Below are 24,721 nucleotides of genomic sequence, written 5' to 3'. Positions count from 1 at the left end.
TGTGAAACTTCAATTTTTCAAGAGCACAAATCTGAAGAACCAAACAACCGTTTACACTGAAAATGTCATCGATTGGTCACATCCAGCGTTTTCAGCTTGAACGGATGGCTGGTTCTCCATACATGTGCTCTTCATTGAACATGAACACTAAGCTGAAAAGCAGGCTCTGTCCCAGTAGGAAGAAGAAAAGGAAGCTACAATACAAGTTTGAATTGATGTGGTTCACATTTACCAAATCTTTGAAGTCAAAATATCAGAAGTTAATATCTCAATTTCGAATTGTTAGATACCTATCAGCGAGGAATTGTATCGGAAAACAACAGTCTTAAACCATTTTAACCAATATGAGGGCATAAAAAGATCATTAAGAGCAGAAAACAATTTTGACCATGCTTGACCGAAGGCTCTCCTGTGTGGCGTCGGAGATGTTCCACCTTCCCCCATTGATGGGGCAATATTTTGCGCGGTGATTGTTGTGGTGGTTGAAGACAATACCGCGTTCAAAAGTCCCTGGATGTGAATGGAATTTAATCTAAATCACTCGAGGAGCACTTGTTCCGAGCGGGGGAGCGGTTGGGAAGACCAGTCCCCAGACATTGAAGGTGGCGAAGAAGGTGGACTTTTGTTTGTTTGCGTTATCGGTTGGTTTGTTTCTTAAAGAACTCTTTTTATTTTCCACGAGTGGTTGTGTGTGACGCAGTGCCTTGGGACTTGTTTATCGGTTTGGAAATTGTGTAGAGAAAAATTTGCTGATAAGGGTTACATACCTACTTCGCTTCAGTTGATAGTTGCATGGCGCGGGCAGGTGTTCTGAAGAAGCAGTATGCAAGATTCTGAACGTGGATTAGATTTATTATCGATGAAAATGGTGACTGGACACAGTGAAAGTGCAAAGCAGGATATCCGATGATTCAGTGCTTCATGTCGATGAAGGTGATTTCAATTTGAACTGTTATCGTGGTTATCGTCGAGCTTGACCTTTGCTGTTCATGAACGATGCGATTCTGATAGCTGGCTATCGTAGAGTTTGTTACCATTACTGTTTGTTGTGCACTCCGGAGGAACGCAGCAGTTCCAGTCAAGGCGATTGTCAATTATCGGTCAGGTAGAGTATCTGGTGTTACGTCTTAGCTGGTACAGATCGATCAAGCTTCTCAGCTTAGTGTTCCATCAGCACTTCAACATTTATTAACTCCGGAGTACTTCCTTTGCTAAACTCTCTGCAAAGATAGTCTTTAGTAAATACAAGTGCGTTCAGTGGTTCTTAACGATTCCAATATGTGTTCACGGGATCCCAAGAACTTCCCCAAAAGTTCACAAAAAGTGCTCTAACAGTTCCTGCAGGAATGCTAAGGATTAATCACACCCTATTTCAAATGAATAGACATCCCTCTGAAAAACCTTAAAGCTAGAATCCTATCTACTCCTATCACCATGTCAGTCTCTGTTATATGTATTTGAATTGGACGCTGTTATTAGCGAATTAGGGCAATAACATTTTCTCCCATAGATACAGTGTGTATCTGGGCACTTAGAAGGAAATCAAATTCAAGAGGATTCAAAAAGAAGTTTGAACAGTTCAAAATGAGGAAAACTTTCTAATTGGAATTTCTGAAAAATATGGTGAAGAAAGAGGATTTCATGATTTTTCACGGGATCCTTAGATAAATTTGTGGTGGAAATTCTGGCTAAATTTCGTAATCGGTTTTCAGCTTAATTTGGACATATTTTAGCTGAAAAAAGGATGAATGTTATATAAGACCTGCTACATGAACTACTCATGGGATCCTAAGACTTCAGCTGAATTCTAAAAGGGATTTCAGAGATACCCTGTGAAGAAAATTATAAATATTCCTTCAGGATATAGCCAGAAATATAACTGTCAAACAAAAAGGATCCAAAAAATTCTTTATATAAGTCTCTCCAGGAATTTTAGCAAAATATCAACTTGGAATACTTTCAGTAATTTTAATACTTTCAGAAATTCAGATACTATTATGCACAAATGCGCCAAGAATTCTGTCAGTGCATTCTTCTGATTATTTAAATTTTATATTCTGCCAGCATTTCCACTCACCTGAAATTCATCGATGTGTTCAACAATTCCGCCAAAAACTTTCATCAACTTACATCCAAAAAGTTTCCCCTGAACTCCTTCAAGAATGTGTCTAGACATGTCAAAAGCTATTTTTTTGAGAAATTAATGTTGCACGAAATTATAAATAAATTCGCACACGCCAACTGTTGCACAGTTCATGCCTTAATGTTCAAGGTAAGCAAAATTTGACCTGTTTTAGCATGTTAAATAGATTGAAATTTACCTTGAACAATTTACCAGAAGATCATTTGCAAGTTTCTTGGTGATTCATGTCTCTTGTTTTTCATAAAACCGAGCTTTTTCAAGCAATATAGTCTTGCCCTAAAAGAGTGATCTAAAAGAAATGTTTCAAATTACTACATTTTATATATTACGTGTATAACTCATTATCCACTTAGTATAAAGAACGCATTTTAATACCCTTTTTTTTTTTTTAATATTATTTTTAGTTTTGCAGTCTCTAATTGGGCACTATTTTGATAATTTTAGTCACTAAAGTCACTATTATTCAGCCGTCTGGTCGCTAGCAGCCCTGAATAATCACATTTATTCTACTCTTGGTATTCACATCTCACAATAAATTGTTCAAAACCAGTCGATTATTATCCTTCAATTTATTGTACAAAATTATGCAAGTTATGTCTTCTTAAGCGTGAGCTCCAAGAGAAGATGCTAGACAAATTGTGCAATAGTGCGATAGTCGACGATAAATGATAAATGTATCTAACAGTATCAGTGTAGTACTATCCCACAAGAGCACATGGACAAACCCTATAACCGAATGAATGAATTGCCTGCTTTTCCTATAGTAATCCCCATACAAACTTTAAAGGGCTTGTGCAGTCTCAGTTTTCATCAAAATTTTGAGAGGATACTCAGAATTTGTCCTAAAATCAAATGAGTAGTGTGGAGCAAAACAATTTTTGAATCACCTTCCACCCTATTTTCTCGAATTTTCATGCCGTTTTGTATCATAATAAGGACAGCTTCAAATTTCGGACATGCTATTTTGTATGGGATATGGGTTGCGGTTGAAAATACTATATCAGAGGGTTAAATTAAAAACACAACGCCACTTGATTTGTGCAGACTAAATTCGCATTTATTTAGAATATTTTGTGCATTCAATTTTACCATGGCACCATTTCGACAGTAAAAAATACTATATCATGGTTAAAAACTTGCAGCAGACCAGAATCAAACCGAGGATCTGGCGATTGCTAAGCGCGAACGCTAGCCGCTCGGCTATCGACGCGGTTGGATTGAAAGGAAACAAAACGCAAATAAAAAGCGTTCATGATAGCTCAATCGTGGTTGGAATAGTAAATTGAAAAACACGTTTATGGTTCTCATTACTGCAACGCTTGTTTCAGTGCACTACTGTGCCGGAATCAGTTTTATCTGTATCTTCCTTACCGATACAGTTCTATTTTTAACTAATCTATACTGACATCTGCTTTCACTCTCTTCTGCTCTTTTGCTCTCACACCGAGCAGGTAGGAGAGTGCTCTGCTGTTGGTCCAATCGATTTCCATAAGCCATAGTCCATTGCTCTTTTGCGGTGGTTCGTTTTGCCGTGTTCCTGAGTCGTTTGAGGCTAGCTGCCTGCGAAGTGGGTCAATTTGTCTCAGTCACCATCTGATACTGACGGAGGATGGATGTGCTCCCCTATGCACGGTCCTCCGTGCGGCGTCTTCTGGTCGCTGGACGGTTTATTTTTTGGAGGGGCTGGGAATTGAATCCATGACCTTCCGCTTATGAAGCGAAAGCGTAACCTCAAGGCTACGGACCCCCCTATCTTCAGTGGTTTGACGATTTAAATTTGCCATTTGAATTTTCTACTTATGATTTACTTGAGCTGTTCAAAATTCGAATCAAAGTATCCGAAATATAAGACAAAAGTAGGGAAACGTCCGCAATAAAAATCATGAAAAGTCGTTTCTTCACCCATTTAAAGTGTTTGAAAAGTGATCTTTACCCAGTTATAGTGTTTTGAAGTCTTTTTTTAATGTTTGAAATTCGAAAATTAAGGTTTGATAACGTGGAGGAATAATCCTGAATGATTTATTTTATATGCTTTATGATGAGTTATACTTCACCTATTCCTTAAATGTCCGTAATATGAATCGAAACGGTACTTCGTCCATGCAATAGATAATGTCAGAGCTGAAAACTCATCGAATGATATAAAGAGTGCTATTTTAGAAGCAGTTCGTTAGTATTTTCTCAAATACAATTCATCAAAGATCTTGTGAACGCCTCAAAAAAGCTCAATAACTTTACGTACGTCTCAAATTTTCAGGAATTGAAGAGTTGAATAATAAGTATAACATCTGGCAATGCAGTCTTTATTAAGATAAAACGAGGTGCTTATTTGCCCGACGTTTCGACACGGGCATTGTGTCTTCCTCCATAGCACAGTCGGACAAAAAGGTAGAAAAAAAACCTCAAATACCTCCCAAATCGCTTGATATTGGTAATCTATTCACTATCTTGAATACCTTATATCATCCCGTTGGGAATAACTGCCAAATTGAAAATTCGATTTTCTAGCAAAATTTGTCCAAATTAAGTTTTGTCATCCAATTGAACAAAAAGGCTATTATTGCAAAAAAAAAATAGTTGTAATGCAGAAATTTGTGTATAAACCTAAACTAGAGATACACATTTAAGTTCCTTGTTGTAAATTCAGTATAGTTTCAAACGTATTATGACACATTATACAGATTTGAATGATGAAATAGATAAATTATAATGACAAATGGAAATGGAATTTTCACCACTAGGGGCAAAGAGGGGCAAGAAAATTTATTGCACTTCAGAAAGTATGGATGATTTGCTGCTTCATAGTGAGTGACTTATTTTCTCGAAACACTTTACATAAAACGGACGAAATTTTGAAAATTTATCAAAATTTTAGAGAAGGATTGCAAAAAAAAAAATGTTACAACTAACAACTTAATGTGTTAAAATTTATGTTATAATAGCCAAATCAAAGGGTTAAGACTACGCTTTCTAATTAAGCCTATTGAGCTCAAATTGGTTATGATTTCGTTGAGATACAGCTGTTTGAAGTGAACCATAGTCAATGAATTTTAAGCAGTTCAATTTTGCTTACTTTCGCGCTGTTACGATGCCGCCAAAAATCTAAAACAAAACAAATCAAACTCAAATTTTGAGAAATCGTCACTTAATAGTATAGAAGTCTATAGAAAATATTAAAAAGCGATTTTGAGAACATGAATTTTTGAAGTTTTGTCCGGCCATGCGCCATTGTGCGACAATGTACAAAAAAGGTTTGGTTTTGGTTTGACTTTATTAACGAGATTTTTAGCCCTGGGCTAGTTCATCTCGGGACCAACGGCTTTACTTCCCTCGAAGTCGTCACTATAACTTTTTACGTTATAAGTGACTATGTCGGGGATGGGATTCGATCCCAGATCCTCGGCGTGAGAGGCGAGTGTTCTAACCACTACACCAGGTCCGTCCCCCAAATGTACAAAAAACTATATTTACATTCTGAGAAAGACACAAAACCGTAGCGAAACGTCGGGCAAATATCGTTTTATCTTAGTAAAGATTACGTTGACGGAAGATTAAGTTCAAACCATACATCAATACTCCACAAATAAAATAAATTCAAAAAAAAAATTTTTTTTCTCATTTTTTATGTGTTTCTAGTTAACTTCATTTGATTTGAAAGATATATAGGATTTTTGATCCCTCAGTTAATATAAATACCGTAATCTGGGGTAACATTGATCATTTTTTTTGCATATTTCTAAAAAAAATGATTTGAAGATGCATATTTTGAAAGTTTATATTTTTAAAACAAGTACTGACACCCAATGCTCGTGTCTATATAATGTATTTTGTTTTCTGTTTAAAACATGCTATATACTCATGTTTTAAAAACTGTTTTAAGTGATTTCTTGATTTGGCTAGTATGGGGTAACTTTGATCACCCATGAAAAAAACGTTCGGTAATATTGAAATTATCATTTCTTACTAAAATTCTAGTCTTCTAGTCCCTGAAGCCGAATATGAAGTTCAAATTCTTACAAGTCATTTACTTTTTGAGTTATTTCAAAATTAAAAACACTTCGAATTGTGAAATTCGCCTAAATGTAGGCAATTTCCTAAAGAATTTATGCATTCTTTATAGTAATTTGTGAACTATGCTTAATTGATCATTTTTATGGAAGTTTTGACAACGGAATCGTTTTGCAGCGAATTGAGATTCGAAATACCTAACAAGGAATTTCCACACGGAATACTCTAAATACGTGAAATGAAAACTGTCGTCATGGCAGATACACGGCATATTTCAATGCGGAAGTTTTGCTAAGATGTTAGGAAACATTCATGGTTCCATGCATGTGTAATGATATGAATACAATATGTTCTGATGTAGTTTTTCTCTGGTTTTCAGGTTTATTGTGCATTTTGAAGTGAACATGTGCAGAATATTGAACGAGAGTTCAATGCGTACTAGGTGCTCGTACAAACTTAGAATGCGTTCAGTTCACTTTTGGCAAGACATTATTGGTTGAGTTCTTGGAAATGTCCAACGCGAAAAACTTGTACGCACTCCTATCGAAATCGATTGAAGAATCATTGGATGAACTCCAGGATTTTCTTAGAAATTTTGTGAAAGAATCTTTGTAGGAATTTCAGAATAAATAGGTGGAGTCTCTTGAGTAATTTCTGGGGTTATCCTTAAAAAATGTCCAGTTTGAATTCTTGGAAATATCATGCACTAATTTCATGGAAGTATTACTCAAGGAGGCCGTGAAAGAATCAATTAATGAATTATTTTAGCAAATACTTGCATTGACTTCTAAAAAAAATCTTGAAAAAAATGCTAGCAGTAATACTTAAATCCTTGTAATGTAAATGTTCATAGATTTAGTGAAAAATTCTTTCGGAAATCTTTATTTCCTAATTCCTATAGTCTTTTTTAGTTTCCGTTCGGTCTCTTACTGATCTCTATAGAAGGCACTTAGTCGCTACCAGCCCTGAAAGAAAGATATCTGCTTACCAAAGACTCGTACTTCTTGTGCTTCCAATTGAGGGGGTTAAAAGCTAAGGGATGTATGGGAAAACGAAACCGATTCTAATTACATTTTCGACCAAAAGTGGCGCTGAATTCGATACGTTTCTTTTATTTTCGATTTGAAGGCTCTACAATTCATAAAAAAGATACTGCAATTACTTGTCTTTCCGTTAAGAAACATGAAAGGTATACTTTTTTCTTCTTGACATTAACGTCCCCACTGGGACAGAATCGGCTACTCAGCGTGTTCTAAGAGCACTTTCACATTTATTAGCTGAGAGCTTTCTTTGCCAAAGTTGCCATTTTCGCATTCGTATAACGTGTGGCAGGTACGATGATACTATATGCCCAGGGAAGTCAAGGAACCCAGACACCTTTAGCATGGCTTTGCTTTGTAGCCGCAGACTCTAACCACTCGATGGTGTCAACCTGAAAGTTTGTAAAGATGCTTGAGATATTTGGCTGGACGAAAAAGTCGAAATTTAGCGTGAAATAATTTGTGTACCATCCCTAACTTGAATCCTATCTGATTATTGATTCCTTCCTTCATTTCTATCTATTTCCAGAACTCCACTGAGCGGTTAAACTATGTAAACACAAAGGAAGATAACTAACGGATAGAACCCTTAATATACAGAATTTTACCCCTGCTTACAAAAACCAAACACCAAAATGAACGGTTTATCCACACTGAACCGACTGCTCGGAAAAAGGAATAAAGATGGTAAGGCAGCTATTCTTGAAGTACCTCTGAATTAAATTATAGATTAACCCAACTTCCCATCTCCATTCGCAGTGTCCAAATCCACCTCAAACCTCAGCCGGTCGACCACGAACCTGGATAGCTCCACCCAGTACAACAAGATTGTCCCGCTGGCCGCCATGACAAACGCCCCCTTCGAGCAGACCTTCCGCATCACGGTCCTACTGCCACGGGATCAGCTCTACGTGACCCGGATCGGGGCTAAAACACGCCTTGCCGTTCTCATGGACATGGTCTGCAACGACAAACTGCTAGATCCGTCAAAGTACCTCTTCCGGCATCCTGCTGATTTTCACCAAGGTTTCGAACTGGACCTCACCATTGGTGAGGTAGGGCTGAACGAGATCCGCCTGATATCGAAGAAAGAGCTGGAGAACTTGCGGAACAATGAGTACCGACTGAGCACAAGCGACATCTTTCGGCTACACCAGAAGAACATCCGCGAGAATTCCGTGTCGTCGTCGGATCTGAGCCGAAACTCTCGGACCGCGCTCAAAACCACTAGTCCGTACAGTTCAACGAATTCTTTGAATTCGATGGATTCTTCTGGGTTGAGCTCAAGCTCCCGCGGTGGACTGAATGGGAACAGCCATCATCCACCGGTGGCTCCTACACGTAAGAAGCGAATGGCACCCCGGCCACCCAGTCAGAACTCAATTCCAGAGAAGGCTCCGCTGGAAATCCACAAAGATGATCACATCTTCAAAGAGCCCCAACTTCCTCCATATTCGAGGAAGAACTTCCACGTATCGTCGCCCAATCTCTACAATGGAGAAGTCAAAATTGTTGATACGATCAACAATAATAACAACAACAACAACGTCTACAATGGCCAAACGGAAACCAACGGCAATGGTCATCATGTCGAAACCGTCGAGGAGATGAACAACCTCATCAACACCAAAACATCGTACAGCACCCTGAAGAATCGACCCACGTCGATGTACATCATTCGGGAGCCTACGGACCTCTCCGAAGACCCCGCCCACACCGAGAACAACGATAACCTGCAGAGGACATCGCTCAACGGCACCGGCAACAGCGCGCAGGACATCGTCAACCATTCCCGCACTTCGTCCAACTCGTCCGAGGTGAAAGATCCTCGCGATTTTCAGGAAGGTCCGCACCCCTCTACTACCATCGTTCCCACCCCTCGGAAGCGGCTGAATTCGAACGGTTCGATTCGGATGTGGCTCACCTCTTTTCCGGGCGATACCAATCCGAACGCTGAACTAACCTTGTTTTCCGTTTCTCGCGTTTCTCTTTACAGCTAAGAAATCGAAAGCTCCGGCTCCGGCTCCACCTCCACGGGGCGTATCGCTGCTGGGACCGAAACGGGACGATGTGGCCACGTTGACGGCGGAACCGAAGATTGTGCCGACACCGTCGCCGAGGGCACCGAACCGTGTTGCCACGGTTCCGATCGGCGACGGGGAGACGATCATCTCCGGCACGGATTCCAACTACAGCGAAACCGACACCGAGACACAGAAGAATAGAGGTGAGTGCGCGGCAAAATGGGATTGTCGATCGACAAAGACTTAGCGGATCGTGAAAGACAGCATCACTTACCGACCTTTTTGAGTTGATTCACGTATCGTCGTACAGAACTTTTTCTTGAAATTATGTTGATATTCCCCAAATATTTCGTGGAGTTTACCAAAAATTTTAAACATAAAATCTTCTATGGTTTACTCGATTTCGTCCCACCAAGCCGCAGACATTCGTCGAAAAGCGGTGATCTTCCGTCTTATCCCATCACAAAAAGTCACAATCGATATCCAAAGAATCTAGAGGTAGCTGAGCAACACGATTCCTACAAAAATGCATGGGATATCTTCAGCGGATCTTCCAGGATTTCCATCGTGCACCCTTTCAGAGAAACGTGCGAGGATGCCTTCTAGAATTTCTCTAGGAATTGTTTGGATAATTGGGCCACGAATTTAACCTGGATAGATTCTTCCATCCCGGTTTTCCATCATCCCGGAAGAACGAGAATCCGACTATGCTTTTCTCCAGGATTTCCGACAAGAATCTTCAGGGATTGCTTCAGAGATTCTTCCTAAAATATCCCCAATAATTCCGTTAAATATTCCTCTAAAAAATCCATTCAGGATTTCTTTAGCAATAAAAATTTAAGCAGAAATGATTTCATCTTGATTTTTTTTAAAGATTCTTCCATTACAGCTTTTTTTAAAGATTCCTCCAAGAATTCCAACCTAAATCCCATCAGTTATTTCTCTAAGGATTCCCCAAAGAGATGCCTCGAAGAATTTCATTTCAAACTGTGGAGATTCAAGATGTCCATCAGGGGTTTCTCTGAAAAAATGTTGAGTATTGGTTCAGAAGATCCTCCAAGTATTCCTCCAAAATATCCACCGAATTTATATCCAGAAACTCCTAACAATGAATTTTCCGAAAATTGTTTCACATACATTTCCAAGAATTTCGCTAGCCATTTTTCAGGACATCTTTTCTCAGATTGATTTAAAATTTATACGGGATTCGTGTAGAATTTTCCCATAGATTTCTTTGTGAATTACTCAAGCGATTCTTCAATGAAATAAGAATCGGTTTCGTTTAGAAAAAAGTTCAGCCATCACAACTCGTAAGATAGAGTTTTATTTGTAAACCTGTAACAGATTTATCCGAAATGACGACGTTCACCAAAATATTTCGAAGGTTCCTACAAATACTAATTTGTTCCAGCCCAAGTAAAAATTTAAAATTCTTACGGGTTTATTTATGTTTTATGAGGATAATCTCGTAGCTTCGATGATTTCTCTAGGCTTTAAATTTGTATATACTTTGTATGCTTTCGGGATTACCTGAATATAAGATATTTGCAATTCAGGAAGTGGAAGGAATTTTGAAATTCTTCCAAGAATTACTTAGAATAAATTTCAAAGAGTTACTCTTGAGATCCTTACAAGATTTTTTAAAAGGATTCTTCCAAAAAATTGTTAAGTTAAGAAGATTTTTATAAAGGATTCTTCCAAAAAATTGATAAGTTATTCGCTGGAAGATTAATCCAGGAATTCCGCGTAGAGTGCTTCGTGAAGCCTAAGCAGGATGGTTCCCTTTTGCTTCGTTAAGCCGACGGTTCGTTTTTTCGTCACCGAAGGTTTGTTTTTCGTTTTCGCGATTCTTGAGTGAAGCCCAAGCAAGTTTACTCGTCATTCATTTAGCCCGTATGCCTTAGACGTGCTGATGACGAACGATGGATCATCAATTGGTGAGCTCGTTTCATTCTTCTATTTCACATCTTTATAGTAAAAGTGGTATGCATTTATGTATTTGTTCAGAAAACAATGATTGGTTCGATACTGTAAGTGTCGGCGTACTATAATTCATGTATCACATACAGTCAGGTCTCCTATTAGATTATGCCGTCCACTCTACGCCCATCGCGATTTCTCAGTTGTCGTTCAATTGATTCTAGTGAAATTACCTACCAAATAAGCTCATACTATGCCTTAGTTACGAACAAAAAATCAACTTCATCCGATTGAAAACAGCTGAGAAATTGTGGTTGGAGAAAAGTTGGTGGCAGCGGCTTATAGGAGACCCGACTGTTTTTTTTTTTAATTTGTAGTAGGGTACAAAAAAGCTTCAAAAGTTTGGCCTGTTGTGTGTTAACACGGTGTGGGACTCACGTAAGGCGTGCTTAACCACTCAAAAACTTTCCCTACAGCTCGTGTGCCTCGATCTCCCTCGGAATTACATCACGCAACTTCATCGGGGGAGGGCTGTGCTCATGTACTTCATCAATTTCGGCATCTAGCTATTCTGCTAGTTCACTGTTGGATCTTAAAGACGTCAAAAACGTTGCTCACTACGACATTTCTACGGTGTCTCTGCGACTACTCGTTTTGTCCAATTGGCGGTTTAAGATCTTGCCGCGCCGGGCCCTTGGACAGCTTTTTGTGTGACGACGCATAGTTCCCTTGGGCTGGCCTCAAGTCAGGGCTCTGTTAAACACAATTCGTTCTCCGTGGACCAGTTGGATGGCGTGGTCGGTCCATCAATTCCGGTTGGAGGATGACTCCCGGTTCACTGGCGCCCCGACGACCCAAAACTTGTTTATGACGATCGATGCTACTTGGCCTAGTTTCCGAAGGTGGAGCTAGCCTACTCCGGCTACGCGCTTCTTCATGCTAGGATACTGGCCAGTAAAGTGCCGAAGTTGATCCAACGATTCCAGTTGGAAGATGGCTTCCGGTTCACTGGCGCTCCGACGAATCAAGCCGGTGATACGGTGGTGGTTTCTGACTTCATCTCGCTTCGTATATCCCTAAAGTCCCTGGGCAATCGAATATAATATGATTCGGTGTCTCCTCGATATTTGAACAGGCCGGACAATGTGGAGACTCTGCGTGTCCGAATCTGTGCAGATATTTTCGGAAGCATCCATGGCCTGACAAAAACTGGGTCAGGAAGAAGTTAACTTCTCCATGTTAGTAATGAGGTGGACCCACACTTCCTTTCTCCGAGTTATTCCACTCCTGCTGCCACTTGGCCATTGTATCCAATCTGATGACAGTCCTTACATCCGTAGTGTCCCTTTGCTGGAAGCATGTTTTATCCTCAGCAAGAAAGATGCAGATGGGGATCATTCCGGTGATAACGCACACTGCTTCCGACGATATAGTGCGGTAGGCACTCGTCACCCATCCGGATCGTACCTGCCAGCTTCTCTCGGTTACGTCCGTATCTTTATATGGACGATGATACGGTCGCCAGAAGACGTCTGGTACTGCTTTTTGGTTCTCCAATGTTGTGCATGATTCTAGCTACAGTGTTAGCTGCTTTCGCTGCCTTTTCGCAGGCATAGTCTACCTGGCTGTTGTAGTTTAGCCTGTTGTCGACCATTACTCCAAATTGGCTTAGAGAGGGCTTTGATGCGATTGCGTGTCCTCCGACGCGACGTTGATCTAAAACTGCTGAATCGCTTTGCAGTTGCTGACCAGCACCACCTCCGTTTTGTGATGGACCAGCTGCAGCTTGACTCGAGTCATCCACGGTTCAATGATGTCTAGCGATCCGTCACCTCCCTCGCAGTTTCGCCAGTTATCGCAAGAACAACGTCATCTGCGAACCCGACGATCTCGACTCCATTCTGTTCTGTCAAGGTTAGCACTCCATCGTACATCATATTCCACAGTGTTGAACCAAGTATGGATCCCTGTGGAACTCCCGCCGTTAAATTTGGTTGACATCCGTCCCTGGTTTGTGTGGTAGCGTTAGCGTTAGCGTAGTTACGGTATGCTTCGTAGATTGGATACTAGCAACATTCATGTTTCTGTTTTAATAATCTCGTCCAGATTGTTTTCAGAAACAAGGCAGGGGAGTCCACCTTGATCCAATCTTGAACAAAAATATTAAAAGCATGAATATCGCTATTCCCGGCCACGCCCATCTTTACCGTAACTTGGGATAGGGGAAGGATATGTTGATGCAGCACCTACTTAATGAGAGGCCACCGACTCAGCGACACCCTCATAAGTGCTATGGAGTTGGAGGTTGGGAGAGGTATGAGGTCAGGATTCGCTGCGATAGACCAAAAGCATTGTTGTTTAGGTGTTTTTAATTTAATCTTTTAAATGCCGGCAATCAAAAGAGGAAACAGTATTTTACTTATTGTATGAAAAGTATTTCGCGTCAATTGTACGGTAATATTTTTTGCTCAATAGTCATTACAAAGCAAAACCGATCCCTCCAGGGTCATCGGATTGAAAAAAAAAAAAACAAAAAAACGCGTATGACACGACTAAATCAAGTTGCCCGTAAAAAACTGCCGGATTAAGAGCTTTTTTTGAATTTTGAATGCAAAACCCGATCCATCCAACGATATAAAAAAAACTGAAAACCGAAAAAACGAGTAAAACACGACCATTTTAAGTTGTCCGTAACAAACAAAAATAACCACGGTACGGTAGGGTAGATGTACCAATAGTGGAGGTACTAAGCACAATTGAACTTCGTTTAACCACCTAAATTCAAAAAGCGCAATTAATGTACATGTTAATGTTGCAACGGGAAGTAACAACCTTTGACTTAATGAGAAAAATGATTTCATCGCAGTAATCCACGGCATGTCAGTGAAAAATAATACCTCCACTATTGGTACACTGTTCCTTTAGTTGCGGTATATTTTTAATTTGTGTTCCTATAGTTGCGGTATCCGTTGTTTTCTTATGGGATCCTCCACTATAGGAACACTTTACCGCAACTATTGGTACAAGCAAGAAAAGTTTTAGCAAATTTAGTGATATTTCATCAGTTTTGAAGAAATTTGAACGCTCTTTTCAACTATTCCGTGTATCAACAAGCCAAGAAGTCGATTGGCAGTGTCGGCTCTGTGGCTAATGTATTAAAATCAGTGAAAACGACACTACCGCAACTATAGGAACACCCACAACTAAGGGAACGCTTACCCTACTTGAGAATAGTCGAAAAGTTAAAGCGCGTTTGAACTAAACACCAGACGACAACAAAACCAATGAACTTCAATTACGACCCGTGGGTGGAAAAATGAACCGATCGATTCGGATGTAATCGAAGTTACGACTGTTTCAGAACCGATGCGCACTAACCGGTACATTGACAACGGAAATCACAAACCCGAAGATACGTTCACATCGATTTACATACCTTTTGATTGAAGTATTTGTCGGTTCATCTTTTATCTCTTACCAAAGTCCTGCAGTCTTCAATGAATCATACACCAGCTTCCTCTATTGGGTCTCCAAACGCACTCGCTTCTTTCTTCCAATCCAGGATGATTCAAGATTCCCGGTGTGCAGTCTGCAGACTGCGTTTTTATTTTGCCACACCCGAAGCAAAGCACATTCACAACACGGGAAACGCAAATGTTCGAACACATCTTGATTTAATTCGTTTTCACCACATCATCACTTTTACAATGCAAAATACATTTCTTGAAATCATAGCGCCACCTGGGAGGGAGGCACCGATACTACACACGAATAATACAAAGTTATTCCGAACTGCAAGAAAACTCCAGCTTGCCAACGACAATCAAGGCAGACTTGATGAAAATCGGTAGTTTTCTTTTATTGTGTTCCTTCGATCGTTCTGGACAAACACGGAAAAAGGGCTAAAGTTTTCTATGCATTCCATTTTCGTTTTTATTGGAAAAAGTAAAATGATGCGTATTTAAATACTTTATATTCAATCAGAATAAAAGGTGCTATTGTGACATTATTTTTGAATAAGCATGAATAGCTTTTCAATCGATTTTTTGTCACATTTGATAAAATGCAAAAATATGTTTTAATCGATTACGCGCCTTTATCATGTTTGTCCATTGTTTTAGATCTGGGCTCACAGTGACAGTTCGTGACAGCAGAATCTCGGCTCACCTTGACGTACATAAATTTCGTATCGGTTTCTCCCTCCCAGAGCGCCACCATCCGTTTCAATTTCTCACCGGTCGAATTGAGAATTAATCGGAATCGAAGTAAAAGCGACAGAAAATTTCAAACGCGGCCACGCGTACCCACCGCTTGCTGCGATCGATCCAATTTGTCTCTACGTCCCTGGTTTGTGTGGTAAGAATTCTTTCCAAGAAAATGTTAAAATAATAGTTCGGAGATCTTCAATAATTTCGTCAAGAATCCCTCCCTGAAATAAAAAAAATCCATCCCTGACTTCCATCGAGAATTTTACAAAGAATACGTCCATTGATTCCTCCAAGAGATTTCTTGAAAAATCTTGCCAGCCATTAATTATTTGTTTTCCATCGGTTCGTTCTAGGACGTCTTCATGAATTCTTGTAAAGATTATTCTAGGGTTATCTCAATACATCTCTTATAGGATTACTCTCAAGAGGATTCTCAAGAGATTACTCCATAAATTCTTCCAGAGAATGCTCTAGGATTTTCTTCAGGGATTCTTCTCCTGATAAACTTTTGTTATTTTTTTCATGAATTCCTCTAAGGTATGCTCTAAGGATTCATTCCAGAAGTTTCCCAGTAGAACTTACGGTAATGTTCACTAGAGTTTTCCTGATATTTGTTCTGACGTTTCTTTAGGGATACCTCCAAAAGTTCTTCTAGAAGTTCTTCCAAGAAAGTCCATATAATATTGCTAGAGTGTTTCCAGCTTCCTTCAGGAATTCAAATGAAAGTCTTTTAAGCATTCCTACATGGGTTCTTCCAGAAAGTCCTGAAAAAATGTCTTCAAAGATTCCTGCGGAAGAATCTTCTCCCTTTTCAGTAATTTTTCCACGAATTTCTGAGAAAAATCCTCCATATATTCCTGCAAGGATTTTTCCAGGTTTTTTTTCATGATTTTTCCAAGGATCCTACCAGGATCTATTTCTAGACTGTTCTGACTTACATAGATTACTGAAGGGACTTTCCAAGAACTGAACGAGAAATTTCCTGCAAGAATTCTTAAAAAAAAAAAAATCTGCTGATATTCCAAGGGATACTTCAGGATTTCTACCTGGATTTCTTCTTGCGTCCTGGAAGGATTCTCGAACCATTTCAGTAAAATTCTCGAAGCATCCTAAAAGTATTTCCAAAGAATCTCTGAAGGATTCGCAAAGCATCCTGAGTAGATTTTCAAATCATCCTGAAATCACAAAAAATCCTGAAATTTCAAAACATCCTGAAAGGGTTCTAAAAGCATTTTGAAAGGATTCTCAAAGCATCCTGATAAGATTTTAAACACATTATAGAAGGATTCTTAAGGCATCTTGTTTGAAAGTATCCTGGATCTCATAGGATCTGGGAAGGATTCTCAAAACATCCTGAAATAATTCTCAAAGCATCCTGGAAGGATTCTCAAAGCATCTTGAATGCTTGCTCGAAGCATCCTGAAAGAATTTCAAAGAATCCATGATAAAGCATTCAGAATGGATTCTCAAAGTATCTAGAAAAAAATGTTAAAAAATCCTGAAAGGAGTCTCGAAGCATTCTAAAAATATTCCTAAGGAATCCTGAGAGGATTCTTAAATCATCCTGAGAGGATTCTCAAACATCCTAAAGGATTCTCAAAGCACCCTGAAAGAATTTTCAAAGCATCCTAAAAGCAGTCTCAAAGCATCCTCAGAAGATTCTCAAAGCACCCTGAATGGACTCTCAAAGCGTTTTGAAAAGACCCTGAAAGACTCTCAAAGCATCCTTAAAGGATTCTCAAAACATCCTAAAGGATTCTTAAAGCATTCTGAAACGATTCTTATAGCATCCTGAAGTGATTCTCAGAACATCCTGAAAGGATTCTCAGAGCATCTAGACAGGATTCAGCATCATGAAAGGAGCCTCAAAGCATCTTGAAAAGATTCCAAAGAGAATTCTTAAACCATCCCGAGAGGATTCTCAAATCACCCAAATGAATTCTCAAAGCATCCTGAAGGAATCTCCAAAACATCCTGAAAGGATGCTCAAATCATCCTGAGAGGATTCTCAAAGCATTTTGAAAAGACCCTGAAGGAATGTTTAAGGCAAAAAAGAATTTTTCATGAAAGCAATCTGAAAGCATCCTCTGAATGGATTTTCAAAGAATTCATAATGGATTCTCAAACCATCCAGAATGCATACTCAAAGCATCCTGAAAAGATTCATAAAACAACCTGAAAGGATTCTCAAAGTATCTTGAAAGGATTTTCAAATCATCCTGAAAGGAGTCTCAAAGCATCCTGAAAAGACTCTTAATGAATCCTGAGAGGATTCTCGAAGGATCCTGAAAGAATTTTCAAAGCATCCTAAAGGAGTCTCAAAGCATCCTTAAAGGATTCTTAAAACATCCTAAAGGATTCTTAAAGCATTTTGAAACGATTCTTATAGCATCCTTAAAGGATTCTCAATGTATCCTGAAAAGATTTTCAAAGCATCCTGAAAGGACTCTTAAAGCGTCCTGAAATGATTCTCAGAGCATACTGAAAAGATTCTCAAAGCATCCAAGAAGAACTCTCAAAGAGCCCATAAAGGATTCTCATGCATCCTGAATGTATTCCAAAAGTATCCAAAAAGGCTTAACAAAGCATCCTGAAAGTATACTAAGAGCATAGTAAAAGGATGCTCAAAGCATCTTTAGAGGAGTCTTAAAACACACTGAAAAAATTTTCCACCCTGAAAAGTCCTGGAAGGAATCTCATAGCATCATGGAAGGATTGTTAAAGTATTTTGAAAAACTATTCGAAACATGTGAAATATTCTCGGAAAATTTCCTAAGCGTCCTGGAAGGATTTTGAAACATACTTGGGGAGGCACTGTCGTATGCCAAATGAGTTGAAATTTTGAGGGAGTTATTACTTTATTACTATTTATTGTCAGATTTTCCATCATGTGTAGGATCATCATATTGTCATCTTAAATATCAACCCAAGCCCAAAGCCATTAAGTCTCATTGCCTTGATCCTTTATCATTCCAGAAACTGTCAACAAGCTGAACGCCGTCAACAGCACGCACAAACCGCAGCCTTCCGCCGATGCGACCCCCATTCCGACCCCACCCCACCAATCACCCAACGTGTCCAAGGTCATGCTGAATGTCGATCATTCTTCGCTCACCTCAACCGATCCGCCTTCCTCCCTATCCCCTGAAGCCGAGCGCAAACCATCAAGCGGAGCCTCGTCCGTGTCCATCAAGATTGTCAACGAGCCCCCCACGATCCCCAACGGAGGACACTCCAAGCCATCCACCCCGATCATATCCAAGGTGCACATCGTTCCGCCCAATGATCGCGACTCCAGTGAAGACCCCGTTGATCGGCGGCTCTCAAACGGAGGCAACAGCTCCGACGAGGACATCAAAATCTACAACATCGAGTCCGGTCAGGAGATGCGCATTCCGGATAAGAAAGATGGGCCGCGATCACCGAGTCCGGAAGAGGAGGAACAGTGGACGTATACGCTTCCGGCGCCGCCCAAGTTTGCAGATTCGTCCATCAAGTCCGGCGAGTACGACGAGAAGCAGCGGTTCTTCGATCTGCAGTCTACGTTCGTGGACAACACGACCATCGTTACGGATCGGATGACGATCATCTCAGACGAAACGGAGCAAATCAGGCCGATCATCCGGGAGAAGGTGCTGATGGATGAGAGTTTGGCGGAACTCGACCAGAAGTGCGCGTCTCCGACGGAAACTCTTGTGGAGAGCGAAGGCGGCAACAGTAGCGCAACTACTGGCGAGATTATGATCAATTCGGATATCGAGGATGGGTACCGCGGGGGCAGCGAGCTACGTGAGACGATGATCCAGACGTTGGAGAAGCGACGGGAGAAGTTGAAGGAGAGCGAACTGCAGGATTTGAAGGAGTCAATAGAAGCGGTCGTGGTGGAACAGAAGGTCAAGGAACCCGAGGAGGAAGAGGCGAACGAGAGTGATATTATGAAATGTGCCAAATTGAACGAGGAGACGGTGGTGGATGACTACACGATGGTGGTGAAGAGAAGTAGCGTTGTGAGCATTACACGGTCGCAGTCGGTGGTTGAAAGTAGAAGACTATCGTCGGACGAGAGACCGGCAGTGGAGGAGAGGAAAAGCGAGGTGATCAGCGAGCTCAATCAGGTTATCAAGGATGAGAATGGACTGAAGGCGGTGCTGAACGGGAAGAAGATGGCGGAGGAAGAGGATATTTCTGGAGTGAAAGAAAGCAGTTTGAGCAACTTCAAGATATCTAGTTACAATGGCGAGAACAAGGAGAATTTGGCTGAGAAGTCAAACGAAATGGTCAACGGCATGGGAGAGAAGGTATTTTGCTCGATCGCGAGGTCAAAACTTTCAATTTTTTTTTAAACTTTTCATTATTTTTCAGACCGTTTCGGCTCCGGTGTCGCAAAAATCTGACGACAGCGAGGAGGAAAACAACGTCGTCGTGCGGCGCAAGATATCCGCGGATTCGATTTCTCGCAGCAAATTGAGCAGCGACGAGGACGAGTCCGGGACGCGTTTTGGCAACAAGAACCAGCAAGGACCGGTCAAGCGCCGCAGTCTTACTGTGTTGAACAAATCGCCGAAGAACATCAACCGTTCGGATAGCTTCCATTCGACCCGGTCGGACTACATTCAATCGTTGGCCAGCGTCAACGGGTTGAGGCTGACGCCTCGGAGCACATCGTACATTTCGTTGATCGGGGCGCAGAAGTTCGAGAACCGGTTTGCAGCGAGCAATCGAAGGAAATCGACCAGTGAGATGAGCATTTGCGACTCGCCGTCACTGCAGAGCTTGGAGGTGATCAAGAACATTTTGAACAGCTCCAAGAGTAATTTATCGGTGGAGAAGAAAGAAGTCGAGGAGATTATGCCGATGGCTGCGATCAAGCGGAATAGCTTCACGGATATTTCCACTTTGGTTCAGTTCAAGAGCGAAGTCGTAAGGAGTACTTTGGTCAGACCAGAGAGTATGGTTGAGCAGAAAATTGAGGAAGTGGAGTGTAAGAAAGTGTTTGAAGAGGAGACCGAGGAGAAGCCGGTTGCAGTCGAGAAGATCGAATCGAAGAAGGAGTGCTTGATTGAGGATTCGGTCAGTATGAAGGCAACTGATAACGAGAAAGCCATGAGCGAAAGGGTTGTGGATGTTTCGAATGAGTCTAAAAGTGATGACGAGAAATTGAAGAACAGACAACTGTCGGCGGCGGTTGCTAAGCAACCTCAAACTACAGTAGTTAACATCACTACTACAAGCACAACGGTAACCAGTAGTGGTGTAAGCGTTACAGTGAACAGTGAACCATCAGCTGGAAAACGGTGGACGTATCAAGGGCCACCAACTATTAACTTCACAACTTGGAGTGAACGGCCAAAGATCGATGTCTCGATCAAATCAGATCGGGATTACCGATTCGGCGGAAGCTCCACTCTTCCTCGGGGCTACAGAAATGTAAATAACACCACTAAAGTGAACCTGAACGTTGCTCCAGCGCCAACCCTGGAGAAAGAGAACGGCATAGATCAGCCTGATTCTCGAGAACATGTGCCATTAAACAACGGAGAACCAAAATCACTCCCGCAGGATACAAATCCTGAACCGCTATCAACATCCAATTCCGACCGTCTACCAATCGTTCGAGCCGTTGAATACAAGAAGAACGTTGTTCCACCACCTCCAGTGGCCCAGAAGCCACTTGACAAACCGTACTTCTACGATACGTACTCCCGTACACCGGCGAACTCAGCCGCTACCATCAACAGGTTGAGCATGGGATATAACAAATTTCAACCCGTTGTCCGAGGTTTCAAGTCGATGGAAGAAAAAGATGCCCCTGCGAAACCACGCCCCGTGTCGATGATTGAGTCCTCCAATATCTCAACCGCCATTTTGAAAACCACGCCTACTAGGATAGACAAGCCGGCTCCAGAAGCCACGTCTCTTCCTTTCGGACAGAACACGCTTCGCCGGACGGGTCTCAAGGACAAAATCCTTGCTCAAACAAATCCTGAACCGACTGTGAAGCCAGCAGCAGTTCAGGAACCCCCGGTTGTAGCCGTCAAGACAGCGGCAGCAACAACTTCAACGGCACCTCCACCGCCTCCGCCGGTGGCTCCCAAGCTGACCACTCCGGTAGTGAGAGGAGCCATCGTTAAGAAGCCTCTCCCTTCGCCGGAAGTGGACCCCCGGGCTGCCCTGTTGGATGCCATCCGGAACTTCAACAAAGATAAGCTACGCGCAGAATAATGATCGCAGTGAGCTTTTTATTCATGCTATCATTCTTCTTCCTTACATTCGATATGCTGGTCGTTGCCTAGCAACGGAACTTTATTCCGCCACCGGCGTCGCTTGCTTTGTAGTTAGTTGTTATTAATTTATTACTTTGTTGTTTTCTTTTTAATTTCTACTTCTTTTCTGTTTTTATCCTTTTGTATCAAAATTATTCCTTTTATCGTTTTTATTATTGAAAATAAACCTGCCCATTTCACTTGGTTTTATGTGAAAAATGCAAAATTTATCGAGCCACGTTAAACACACACACACAAATAAACATGCAAGCAAACAAGTTATTAATACGGGACCAAAGGTAACATGGTGTTTTGTTTTAAGCAGAATAAAACAAGTTTTATTAAAGCAAGTAAAAGCAGCACAATTTATCATGCTATATGTTAATATTCTAGCTAAAATGTTGGTTTTTTTATTACATTCCAAACTGACAGAACCATCTGTGAAACAGATGTTTTAATAAAAAAAAAACTACCCATAGGAAATTGTCTAGTGCACCACACAAAAATATATAAACAGACGTCAACACTTATAAACACACTTACATACTCGGGTATTAATCATTAATGATGTTAACAACTTAGCTAGTAAGCTTCAATTTCCCTATACCTACCTATGAAAAGCAAAAAACCTTGATATCCGAAGGCAAGTGCGGGTTATGTCCATGCAAGGGGAAAAGGGTATGTCATCACACACAGTCACCTAAAAAGCACTTTCTTAAAAAGCGAAACGGTTGCATAATACCTTTACCCATTATTTTTCTGTTTCCAAACGAGAGAAATGTGAAATGATAATCGTGAAAGCAATCATCAAGTCATTAGACAGTTAGGTTGTAAAGTTCTGATATAGGCTTAGGAATACTGTTTTTAAAGAGTATTTGTAGATTAATCATCAAGAAGCATCCGCTTCAGTTGGGCAGCCTCCGGCTCCGGAATCGGATCTTGATACAAACGTGTAAATTTTTAACAATGGAAATATTTGAAATAAACTGATATTATACTAATAATTGGCTTCGAGTATTCGAGGCTGCCTATTTGCTGCAGAATATATAGAGAACCTCCCTGTGATATGTTTGTTTGTTTTGTCATATTATTCCTGTGTTCGGAGCCGCACCGTGGTCTCATGGCGCCCTGGGCGAACCTCCATTTGTACGCCCCCTATTCAAAGTCAAAGCTAATATTCGTTTTTCTCATTCAACACACGAAAAAAAAACCTGCGGGAACTTCATGCAGAATTCGTCATTCAAATCCTTGAAATCCAGTTTTATTATAACCTGGGGGATTCATTAAAATATATTACACATTTATCTATTGGTTCTTCAAAAAGCTTATATGCTGTGTTTGGGAAAACTGTCTGAGCATTATTAAATATTATGAAGTTCATGAAAAAAAACTGTGCATATGATCAGAAACAAACCAAACAAACTATGCAGAAACTGCTAGAAACTTACGTTGACAATTTCAATGAATCGCATTGAACAAAAATAAAGGGTTTATTTGGAGAATCAGCAACCATTTGCTTAAGATATTTTGTTACTACTAGGTTGGGCAACACGTGGGTCACCAGGAGACAAAGACCTCGGTAAGCTTGGCTAAGCAACGGCCAACCGTATGAGGCTGGGTTCTTCAACGACCTCTTTTGCGGCTAGCTCGACCTGGAGCACTTCTACGGTCTCAAGATCGGCTGGAGTGGACCTACTTGGCTAATCAGACCTCGGATATGTGGGGGGGTGTAACTAAACAAACTAATGGGGTACAATTTCAACTTTTATTCCCTAAACTTTACAGTGCTGTGTGGGTGAGTGTGATATGTTATACTTGCACTACTCTTGTATACCGGCCGGTCTCTACTGGAATACTTGGAGCATATCGAACAGTTCTGGAGTCGAATGACAACGTGTTGACTGTTCAGGGTACTCTAGGTCGCTGGACCTGTTCTGAGGGGGGATGGGTTGGATCCCAGGCACGTTTGGATCGCTTCCGTGGTTCGTCACTGGCTCCCACGCCGAAAAGGTGTCCGTACGACCGTGAATACGTAACGGAACTCCAGGCTGTACTTCGCGGGTCCTAAACACAGGAAACACTCGTCTGCAGACCTAACCTACTGTTTAAGAGATCACGGGCTTTGCATACCTTATTCGTATATCTCCCTTTTTTCAAGAACTTCTCCACTGTTCTTAAACTTCTTCATACATAGGGAGACTTACGGCTTCGGCACCATTCAACTATTATCGGCAATCAAATTTCAAACGCCAAATATACAGTATTTTCCTATCAAAACACATCAGTGGAAACATTCAGACGATTCTTTGTTCTGCCCGCTTCCCGCTGGCGCAATTTCCGAGACTAAACAAACGATATCGCCGGAGATGTCATCAATTCAAATGAACACGCTACAAAATGCGACTGATTTGGAGCTGCCGAATAGATTTACCAGCAGTTGTTATGGGAAAGTTGCCGAAGAGATTGAGGCTGCCGACAATAGTCACACTGACAAAGAATGTTCGCAGCGTTGTAAAAACGTTTCCAAAAGCATTTTGACAAGTCTGTCGGTGTGAATCGATAGAGGATTGAGCGACGCATAAATGTAAATAAACAAACACGGAATTTGTCTGCTGATTTCCGAGAAAATTACAAAAGAAGCACGGCATCGGCTTAAGCTGCCGAGAATACGTAAGTTCCCCTACTTCACTTCAAACTTTTTTCCTTTAAACTTTTATCTTGTTCAACGACTGATTTGGCTGAGGTCTTCTTCAAAAGTAGAACGAACGCTCAATAGGTCTGACCTGGGAGGGAGAAACCAATACAAAATTTCTGTACGTCATAGTTTCCGCTGTCACGAACTGTCACTGTGAGCCCAGATCTCAAACATTGGACTAACATGGAAAAAGCGCGTAACTGATTGAAACACAATTTCGCATTTCATCAAAAGTGACAAAAATTGAATGAAAATCAATTCATGCAATGTCACGTGAGCACCTTTCAGCTGATTGAATATGAAGCATTGAAAAACGCATCGTTTTACTTTTTCCAATGAAAATTAATATTTTGTGCATAGAAAACTGTGGCCCTTTTTCCATGTTTGTCAGGAAAGATCGAAAGTACACAACAAAAGAAA

At 40.9% G+C, this 24,721-nt stretch overlaps 1 protein-coding gene across 5 annotated transcripts in view; it reads left to right on the top strand.

Moving 5' to 3' along the window:
• The window catches only part of LOC5570978 (putative mediator of RNA polymerase II transcription subunit 26), a 370,525-nt gene extending 347,915 nt beyond the window's left edge, over positions 1-22,610 (top strand). For 2 of the 5 annotated variants that reach the window (XM_021849672.1, XM_001659388.2), the window contains 5 exons: positions 7,721-7,878; positions 7,951-9,093; positions 9,188-9,418; positions 18,320-19,641; positions 19,706-22,610. In XM_021849672.1, coding sequence (XP_021705364.1) covers positions 7,827-7,878; positions 7,951-9,093; positions 9,188-9,418; positions 18,320-19,641; positions 19,706-21,565 — 4,608 coding nt within the window. In that variant the 5' untranslated portion in view covers positions 7,721-7,826 and the 3' untranslated portion in view covers positions 21,566-22,610. Of the gene's footprint in view, positions 1-778; positions 934-976; positions 1,106-7,720; positions 7,879-7,950; positions 9,094-9,187; positions 9,419-18,319; positions 19,642-19,705 lie in introns of those variants that run through there. The other 3 variants (XM_021849674.1, XM_021849673.1, XM_021849675.1) reach the window with 3 other exon arrangements.
• The last annotated feature ends 2,111 nt before the right edge of the window (positions 22,611-24,721 follow it).

Source organism: Aedes aegypti, chromosome 3 (assembly GCF_002204515.2).
Source record: "Aedes aegypti strain LVP_AGWG chromosome 3, AaegL5.0 Primary Assembly, whole genome shotgun sequence".
Lineage (NCBI taxonomy): Eukaryota > Metazoa > Arthropoda > Insecta > Diptera > Culicidae > Aedes > Aedes aegypti.
This window is presented reverse-complemented; position numbering and strand designations above follow the sequence as displayed.